This window comes from Glycine max, chromosome 15 (genome assembly GCF_000004515.6).
Source record: "Glycine max cultivar Williams 82 chromosome 15, Glycine_max_v4.0, whole genome shotgun sequence".
Lineage (NCBI taxonomy): Eukaryota > Viridiplantae > Streptophyta > Magnoliopsida > Fabales > Fabaceae > Glycine > Glycine max.
The window spans coordinates 22943671-22954244 of NC_038251.2; the positions used below are offsets into that span (position 1 = coordinate 22943671).

At 31.4% G+C, this 10574-nt stretch overlaps 1 protein-coding gene across 2 annotated transcripts; it reads left to right on the plus strand.

Moving 5' to 3' along the window:
* Positions 1-2787: 2787 nt before the first annotated feature.
* LOC100798225 (endoplasmic oxidoreductin-1-like) lies at positions 2788-9206 on the plus strand. 2 transcript variants are annotated; one of them, XM_006597866.4, is made up of 9 exons: positions 2788-3322; positions 3691-3822; positions 5634-5889; positions 6349-6459; positions 6888-7006; positions 7372-7476; positions 7599-7801; positions 8258-8381; positions 8869-9147. In XM_006597866.4, exons 1-9 carry the CDS (start codon positions 3164-3166, stop codon positions 9049-9051), a joined length of 1392 nt encoding a protein of 463 aa, XP_006597929.1. In that variant the 5' UTR covers positions 2788-3163; the 3' UTR covers positions 9052-9147.
* Positions 9207-10574: the final 1368 nt, after the last annotated feature.

Consider the following 10574-nt stretch of genomic DNA (forward strand, 5'->3'; position numbering starts at 1 on the left):
GATTGGTTAAAGCAATTTCAAATTACGTACAATTCTTATATAAGAGTAGACAATTTCTTCTCTTAGAATCACACATAAACGATCTCTCTTGATATTAGTGGGTTGCTGAAGGACTGAGAAAAAGAAAGAAAGCGAGAAAATTCTTTCAACACAATTGGTAAAGGAGAAGAAGAATAACGAATAGTGCAGATTTCTTGCTTCAAGAGGTGATACCTTTTTAGAAACTTCCATGGTATGATTCTCAAAGCATGTATTTCGTGATTTAATGCAAAGAATTTGAAATCAATAAATTCTCGGTATATTAAAAATTACAATCATGACACTTCTTGTTTCTTCTTGTACACTAAATTTATGTGCACTGTAATTCTTTCTTTTCTTAAATCCTTATGATGATGATGTTCATAATATATGCCTACATTCACTTGCTTTATATTTGATTCATAAGTTAAATTACATGAATTTCGAATGCCAGTAGTTAAAGAATAAATGAAATATTCGAATGGCATACATTGACGTAAATTCATTAATTTAATTTGTGAATCTTTTTCAGTATGTTTATGCCTTGCATTTGGATGATTAAATATATATTTGTTTTAATATTCATTTGACTATAGATATATGAGATACCTTCATCTGGGATAGGAATGAAATTTATAACAGATACCTCCATCTGAATGGGGAAAAGATTCTAGATACTTCCATCTATGATAGGGAAGACAATGGGACGTGATTGCATGGATATGAACTCATAGACCCTTTGAAGAATTTGATATCTACAATGATTCCAGGAACCAAAGAATTGAGTCTTTTGATTTTGGGAATCATTAAGTTGTTTTTGTTATATTTATTTGGATGTGTTGAGGTGTTGTCATTTATTTAAATATTCAAAATTTCATGAATTGTGATTGTTTTAATATGATTTTTATTGGTGTGTAAATATATACATATACAATCTTATTTTAAATTAATTGCAGATACCATGGTTGATTTTTTGGATTACTACTTTGATTGAGAACAACACTATTTGCGAACTCTTGTTTGTTGTTTTATTCACTAAGATTATCATCTCATTATAAGTGTTGTTTTCAGAGCACGAGAAAGAAGTTGCTAAGTTTGAGGAGACTTGAAGACATAGTTTTCTTAGTTACATTTATTTTAGGCTAGTTAGTACTTCAAAATAAGATGATGGATGCAGTCACTTTCGTTATATTTTTAGTGTTCATTTAATTTAAATACCTATATTTTGAGGATAATATTTTTACTTATGTAAAAACTTACTTATTTGACTGTATTTATTATACATGTAGTATTTTGAGACTAATATAATTTTGAGGTTTTATATATAAACAACTAGATTTAAGGGTAGTTTATAAAAAAACTATTACGATCAAAAGATAAGTGCTAACAATTTAATCCTAAAAATAATTGAAATTTGACACTTATCACCAACTAGGTTTCTTTTTCTTATGTCCAAACTCAATGTAGTTGAGTTTATTTCTGATTCTCAACCCTATTGAGTTTGAGAGAGGGTATTAGTGTATAAGTAAGTTTTACTTGTTGTTTATTTAGAAGAGTTGTTAGTACAACTATCATTTTTCTGTTATTCTATTAGTGGGTAACTGACTATAGTTAGTTAACTGCCTTATTCTGATTCAGTGTAACCATAACTATTTTCTTTATAAACAGAGAAACAAAATTTGTTGTAACTAATTTCATTATGTATCAAAAATAATATTTTATATTCTTCTCCTTTTATCTTTCACTCTCAAACTATATGACCCTCCATCTCAAAATAATTGTTGTCCTAGGTTATTTTACATAGACCAAGAAAAAGAGTAGTAATTTAACAAAATTAACCTTATATCATGATTAATTCGTTTATAGATTTTGTTATTCACCATTAATATTATAAACGATATAAATGCAAAAAAGGTAATTAATGTTATATTAAAAAACTAAAATAACAATTATTTTGAGATAATTTTTTTCTCTTGCATGACAATTATAATGGAATGGAGGAAGCATTAATTGTATTTATTACATTTATCATTTTGAAGGGAATGAATATGAGATTGTCTCGTGGCATCATCCCATCTTACAAAACCTTCTTATATATACATAGGAGAAAAAAATATTGTATAAATCATAGGAGAACAATAAAGATGTGCAACTTTTTGTCTCCCAATAAAAAATATTTATATTTTAAGTTCCTTACTTAATGTCCTCAAACATTTGCCCATATATATATATATATATATATATATATATATATATATATATATATATATATATATATATATATATATATTGTATTTATAATTACATTTATTATTTTGAAGCAAATGAATATGAAATCATCATGTATATCATCCCGTATTATAAAACCAAACCATTATATATATACTAGAAAAAAGAAAAGACACTTGTGCTGTCTGTTTTTTCATGTTTTTTTTTAAATAAAAAGAAATATAATAGAAATTAATGGATGATTTGTGAAGGTAATTATAAGAATAAAATAACAACTTAAATATAATTATATGAATAAAATGAATATAACAATGTGTATGACAAAAGACCCTATTCTCTTTATATATAAAAATAAATAATGATAGTTAAGTTATATATATATATATATATATATATATATAGTAGAATATATATATAATATTTTAAATGAGTTATTATCTCAACTGTTATTTTTTAATTAATTAATTATTATTATTATATTTCATCCTTAAGAAAAAATGGTCTCCAATTGGGCCGAACTCGTCAACAGCCATCACGGTGTCCGAAATTGCCATTGGAATCTCTCGAATTTTCTTACGAACACTGTTTGACACAAGGAAAAAAAAAACCGAAACCTTCAACCGCCCATAATTTTGCCTTATTAATTCCATTTCCACAAGCTACCTTGACTTTTTGGCTGCTACACAGAAGAAAGAAAAAAAAAAACGCAGCACACAAGTTAAAACCTTCTCAAACTCTTTCGTCATCAGCGTCAAAACGCGTCCATTGGATCCATCAACGCACGCCAAAAATCTCGTCTTTTTGCGTTTCCGTTGGTGGGTTTTCGTTTTCCTCAGTGTTCTTCAGCGATCTTCTTCTGGGTCTGTGAAAAGCTCGGTGCTTTGTTTCGGAAGCACCGACATTGGGTAACAGTGTGATGGTGAAATCGGAGATTGAGAAGAAGGGTTGCAGCACAAGACAATGGCTTTGGCTGGTGATGGCTCTCGTCGCTGTTTTTGTTGCCATGGCCATGTCTTCCAAAACCTCTCCAAAAGCTCTGTTTGGAGCCATTGATAGAGCTTGTCCGTGTGCTCGGGTAATTTCTCTCAGTAACCCACATTTTAAGTTTCTTTATTTTTTTTTTGTACTGAATTGTGGAATTCTGAATCCGGATGTGTTATTCAGTTTTATAGTGTTTTGATACATTAAAATCTTGGACAAAGAATGTGTCTTTATATGATTTTCGTTTTTTTTACCCTTTATCTAGTTTTTACAATTTATTTCACTTGGTAATTGAAATGAAAATCTCTTGCATTGATGGGAGCCACGAACAATGGAAATGTAGATATATGTTTTAATGAACTTTTTTTTTTTGGCTGCTGTGACTAGAAATTTAGTTTGATGATATGATGTTTATGTTTTGATTGAGGGTTGAGACTAGAGTTTTCGTTTTGTCTGTTACAGGGCACACCGAAGTACAGTGGCATGGTGGAGGATTGTTGTTGTGATTATGAAACTGTGGATCGTCTTAATGAAGAAGTGTTGCACCCTTCCCTCCAGGAGCTCGTGAAGACCCCTTTCTTTCGATATTTTAAGGTTTGCTTATTGTCACATCTTATGTTATGCCTACATTTTCTTATGAATTTCCTGTTGATGCTTCTTATGGTTATCTTGAGTTTGCCAACAGCCTGATAAACTAATGGTTTTGGTTAGGCCCTGCTAGCTTGTATTTGTGTTCTAATTGACTTTTGCATTGGTGCCTATCCTATCCCTTATGTAATTTGTGAAGATTAGTAGCATCAAATTTATACCAGCAGCATAATTTAGGATTTGAGAGGCCTTTCTAGGGAAAGAAATTTGATCGATCATTTTTAAAGGTTTTTGTGATCAATGGGATGTTTGAATTTTGCTGTGAGAAATTAGAGAGAACCACATATATTGTACAAATGCATTAAAATTTAGAATTGAGTCCATGTCATGGCCATTTGCATTCTCAACTGAACTTAGTGCCATTCATCTCCAACTAATTTATCTGGAATTAGGGATTTTAAAATATTGAACCTGCTGTCCGTGTCAAGCTGGAGAACTATTGTATGCTGCTGTGTGGTGTTTAGGATAATTAATACTTAATATTGATCTACTAAGTTTGACTTAAGATTGAGTGGTGCTGAAGATTAGATGAACCAATGATATTATGCTACTAGCATCAATACTGCTCAAATCGGGCTGGTTGTCAAAGCGGTGAAGTCACTATTTCCGAGTTCATAACTTATTGGTTTTACTGTGATTAAACCATGCTTAAGACATTAAATAATATTAGTCATGGTGAATATCCTCTAAAAAAAGACAGCCAAATATTATACCCAACTTGGAAGCTCATAACATAAAGTGCACAATTATTTATTTGGTGAGTATCTTCTCTGAAAGAAATGCCAATTTAGAGAAAAGTTAGATGAATTGCTAAGCTATTAAGAAAAGATAGGGACTTGTAATCACTTCAAAATCAACTTTATCTTATTTTTTGAGCTTTACATGAGTTTGTTCCTTCCCCACTAAATATGAAGCAGTTTAAGTCGTAATGGATTAAATGCACTTTCTTTGTTATGAACAAATGGCTAACTAAAGTATGTGAAGAATCACTGTTGAACTTGCACAAGAATAAAAGGAACATGTCACCAGGAGGACAAAACTGAATAATATTAATAACTTTCAAAGAAATTAAACAAGAAGAATAAAGATGTAAAATAATCATATTGAAAACAAAAAATAATAGTGTAAATATGCAGATTTTATTACTAGATGTTGCACGTAAGAAAATTTGCTTTGAATTCAGAACCTAGAAAGAACCATAAGAGAGAAAAAGGCCAAAAAACAACTTCTATAATTAACAAACAGTAAAAGTTCATCAATTCCCAGTACCAGGCATTTCAGCTACTTTCTAAGTGTGGCGTGGATGTTGAGTGCGTCACTGGTCGCTGGTGGACACTACCGTACAAGCATCATGCAGTTGCTGATGAGGCAACCAAGGATGAGCATCATGCAGTGCCTGCCATAAGCTCTTACCTCTTAGTGTTTTAACCCAACCAAGTGATGTCATTTGGTCATTTTGGAGAAATAAGCAAACTCTAAACTGACTGATTTTTACTGTTTTTTTTACAAGTTCACCCAGTTTTTTACCAGCTTTTTGAAGTCCTGATTTTGTAGTTAGCAAGGAACAGTCATCAGGTTGGTTCCCAGTTGAACCTGCCAGTCCACTCTGGTATTTAAAGCCATGACTAGCATGCTTAAGCTGTATCTCTGATGATGCTATGTTGGAATACTGATAACTAAATGCATTTCTTTTTCACTTTTGTTGACCCTCTCATGTTTCTTCTGTGCTAAAGACTAGTGGGTGAAATTTTTTATAGGTGAAGTTATGGTGTGACTGCCCTTTCTGGCCTGATGATGGCATGTGTCGGTTGCGGGACTGTAGTGTGTGTGAATGCCCTGAAAATGAATTCCCCGAATCATTTAAGAAGCCTGACCGTCGCCTTTCAATGACTGATCTTGTTTGTCAAGAAGGAAAACCTCAGGCAGCCGTTGACCGTACTTTAGACAGTAAAGCTTTCAGAGGATGGACAGAAATAGACAATCCATGGACAAATGATGATGAGACTGACAATGGTGCGTTACTCTGTATGCTGATTCGTATCTAAATTATTTGTGGTCATAGTTGTATTTTATCTAATTAATTGTGTGAAATATTAACGGTGAAGTATATAGAAATTAGGAATTTAGGATTCATAAATAAATATATTTTGAGTGACATGAGATTTACTTATGTTCTTCAAATCAGTTTATATTGGTGAATAGTTTTTGTTTGATGTCTTGAGCCACTAAGATAAGATATTTTTATGATTAAATTTCAACTTGATCAAGTGCAACATTTTTCACTACCAGAAAGCAAGGTGACACAACAGTGTAGTAGTTAGATTCACTTATACTAAAATCTTTTAACTTTTTTTAATAGGTGACAGCACAGGATTTACTTTTTACACTGTTGGTGTATGAAAATTAAATCATTTTATAATAAATTGAACTTCTTTCCAAGAAAAATAAGCATGTCAACTGTTTGATATGCAGATGAGATGACATACGTGAATCTTCAACTGAATCCGGAAAGATATACTGGTTACACTGGTCCATCTGCAAGAAGGATATGGGATGCTGTCTACTCTGAGAACTGCCCCAAATGTAAGTTTTCTCTGAAAAGCTTATTCACTTTAATCTCCCCTCCCCCCACCCCTTCCCCAAAAAAATGAAAACAATGAGTCGAAGTGCTGCTCCTGTAGCGCTAATGAGGTATAGTTAATTCTGGGGATCCAGTTAAACTTTCATTATTATGGTCTAAACTTTAACAATTTGAAAAGGCCTTCGATTTTAGGTAGTTTGGTGGTACCTTTCATTTTGTCTAACATTGACATTTGACAGACCAGTAGCTTTGAAGGCAATTGATTACCCTTCTTTATCTCTATGCATTATTTTTTTAATCATCTAATGTTTCTTGTTTTTAATAGATTGGATATTGGTCATGTTCTTATCGTCTGTTTCTTTTAGTGAAAGATATCTTTAAACTGTTCATAAAAGTAGCTGTTTAATTAGAAAAAAATTGTCTTCTGTAGATCCGTCTCAGGAGTTATGCCAAGAGGAAAAGATTTTGTATAAATTGATATCTGGTCTTCACTCCTCCATATCAATTCATATAGCTTCTGATTATCTACTTGAGGAAGCTACAAATTTGGTAAATCTCCCATTCCTCTTTTCCGCAATAGCTTGTTTTTTGTTTGAAAGGAATATTTGTATTGCTTTTGATGAATTAATACATTTATTGCATATTTGAGCATGTAGATAGACAGCTGTTTGATTTTTGTTTCATAGCCTAAAAGTTTTAATTAATTTGATTTTCTTAGAGTATTATGAACCTTGTAAAATTAAGTTATTGATCTTTCTATTTACTAAAATAATTTGGATGTAGCTCATTTTGAAGCCACCTGCATTTTTTTTTGGCATACTGGCACACCCATGTTACTCTAATACATTTCACTATGAACTTGAGAAAAATATATTTCAATATCTAATTTCTTTCTTTCCTTTTTATTATTCCAGTGGGGACAAAATCTTACTTTGATGTATGACCGAGTCCTAAGATACCCTGATCGTGTCAGAAATTTGTATTTCACTTTTCTCTTTGTTCTGCGAGCAGTAACCAAAGTGAGTATAAATTGTGATGGTCTAAGTTCACAAACTGTGCATGTATATATGGATCAATCTTGCTATTTTCTTCTTTTTTTTAGAAATACTTGTTAGTTAATGCAATCCACATTCCTCTTTAGGCTTCAGATTATCTGGAACAGGCAGAGTATGATACTGGTAACCCCAATGAGGACCTTACAACACAATCCTTGATAAAACAGCTACTTTACAACCCCAAGCTTCAAGCTGCATGTCCAATTCCATTTGATGAAGCTAATTTGTGGAAAGGGCAAAGTGGACCTGAGCTAAAACAGAAAATTCAACAACAATTCAGAAACATCAGGTATTACTTCAAACTAGTGGAAGTGGACTGAGCTCTGTCTAGCTAAATATTATCCATTAATAACTTGCAGGGCTTTATTGTGGCTTAGTCTCTTGTAAGCATGCATCATACTGCTAACAAATGACAATTGATTACCAATGATTCGTAGTAATGCTTACAAAACCATTTTTGTGGAAGGAATCATAGTATATATAGGTTGGATTCTATCTAAAATTCCATCATTGATATTTTTAGTCCTGCAGTATGTTTTTTCTTTTCATTTTGAGTTTTCCACATACTGATGGATGCTAAATTGGTTTGGTTTATCTGGACTCTTTGATTGCTGATCTAATCTGAACATAAGACAACTAAATGACCACTCCTTTTACTTGTTCTCCATTTATTATTCTACTACTGATTCAACTTACACTTTTGATTTATCTCATTGGCAATGGAATGTTATTTTGTGGAATGCAGTGCATTGATGGATTGTGTAGGATGTGAGAAATGTCGATTATGGGGTAAGCTTCAGGTTCTTGGTCTTGGAACTGCATTAAAGATTCTCTTCTCTGTTGATGGTCAAGAAAACTCGAGTCATACAGTAAGTACATTTTGCTTGAGATTTTTGTGTCTTCCTCTCTTTACTGCTGTCTTTATGCATGTGCCATAAATCAGATTGCTTCTGCAGTGATCTTTAAATAATAAATTCTTCTTCCATGTTAAATCCTGAACTAAAACATGTATATCTTCCTAAGTTGTAATCTAGTAAGTATTTTGCTCCTACATTTGAAAACATTATGGTTCTTTCATGCAGATAATGGCTAGTATCTGCATCATATAATGTTAAATTTTCTTGTTAAATGTAAATTAAATCATACAACTAGTCATGGACGATCAAAGATTATAAGGTAGTTTATAGTTACATGACCACTTAAAAAAAATTTGTGTTTTTTTTTTAAACTTGACTATTTAAATATGATCTAATGATTATACTTACATAGTAAAGTATAAGAATTGACTGTAATTTCTGTAAAAAAAAATTACTTGCAACACCCTATATGTTGCACTTGATGATCTTTCAGCTGCAGCTGCAAAGGAATGAGGTAATTGCATTGACGAACCTTCTTAATCGACTCTCGGAATCCGTCAAATTCGTCCACGAAGTGGGACCTACAGCTGAAAGAATCATGGAAGGAGGACATTTTTCTGCTCATACAAGAACACTGATTAGCTCATGGAAAAAAATTTGGTCCTATGTATCTAAAACTTAGGTAACATGCTCTCTTCTGAGTATTTGTCATATTTCTCGTTTGTTGTACCAAACTGAGTATTACATGTTTGCAATCTGCAAGCTATAATTGGTTACAGTTCTGTTTTTAATGATTCAGATTACTAGAGAGACTAGACATAGGAAAACCACTGTCGTGGTTTGGAAATTTTCTGAGGGATGTGAAACTAATGTACGTAGAATGTCTCAAAATTAAAAATAAACACAAGTAAAAAATTAACAGAGTAATAGAAGATATATTTTACTTGGGAATGAGATGTAATCCCTTATCCCCACTAATTTTGTCGAACATTTTTTTTGTACAATATTTTTTTGTAATTCAATTAGCACACTCTTTTCCCCATGTTTGCGAAAAGGAAACAAGAGGAATGATATTTTCTTTTCTGTTATATAAAAGTGGGATAATGCTTACAAGTTCATTGATAATACTAAAAAATTTACAACCTTTAGAATCACATAATTGTATAAGCAAATTTATGTATGAATTTACGTGCTAGAGCTAAGAGTAATTTTTTTTTTAAAATTAAGAAATGCTTAAATTATATGGCGCTCTCTTATTGCAAAATGATACTCTTGATAGACAAAATGCCGTTTGATCATGTAATTGTGTTTGAAGATATTTTCGAAGGTTGTATAATTTGTGACGTCATAATTGCAATTGATGAAGGATGGAGGTTGATAGAGGAAAGCTTTAGTATTGTGTTTTTCCCTCAATTCCATATCACCGGAGCAACTTAACAACCTAATTTTCGACAACTAAAATTATGTTTCAGTCGAGTTTTGGTTCTAGTTGAACATTCGTTATGATATTTAACATGATATGTTTTCTATTAATATTTAGTGACAGAAGTTAACATGAAAATTAATTAAGTAAAATATATTTTTAGCCTCAACTATTAAGCATTTTTGTTTTTAATTCCTCCTTCTAACAATATTTCTGTTTCGTTTTTCATCTTTGCCGTTGTGCCACGTGGCTATTTTAATTGACACATCATAATCAATAATAAAATTTAATTAAAATTATATCAATTGCAATTTTTAAAAACGTAGAAACTAAAATTTATATAATAACAATGGATCTTCGTTTAAGGGAATCATAAGAGTTAGATGGAGAATGGGTTAACAAAACATAATTAAAGAGGGATATGTCTATTTCCAAGCCCCAATCCGCCTCTTTCCAAAAAGATTATTAAACATTAACATTTTTTTTAAGAAAACATAATTAATAAAAATAGTAAAATAAATAAAAAATTAATCTCTTAAGTTGATAAAACGCAACCTGACAATCCTTAATTCGCCACCTGGTAAGACAACTCAACTTAATGAAGGTCACAAACGGCAAGGATGAAAAAACCAAACGGAAACATTGTTAAAGCCAAGGACGGATCCAGAAACATATTAAAGCAGACTATTTTTTTTTTTCCTTTATAGTTATTTAAATGTCTAGCTTTTAATAACTAATAACTTTTAAAAAAATATTTATTATGTTTACCCATAAAATTAAAA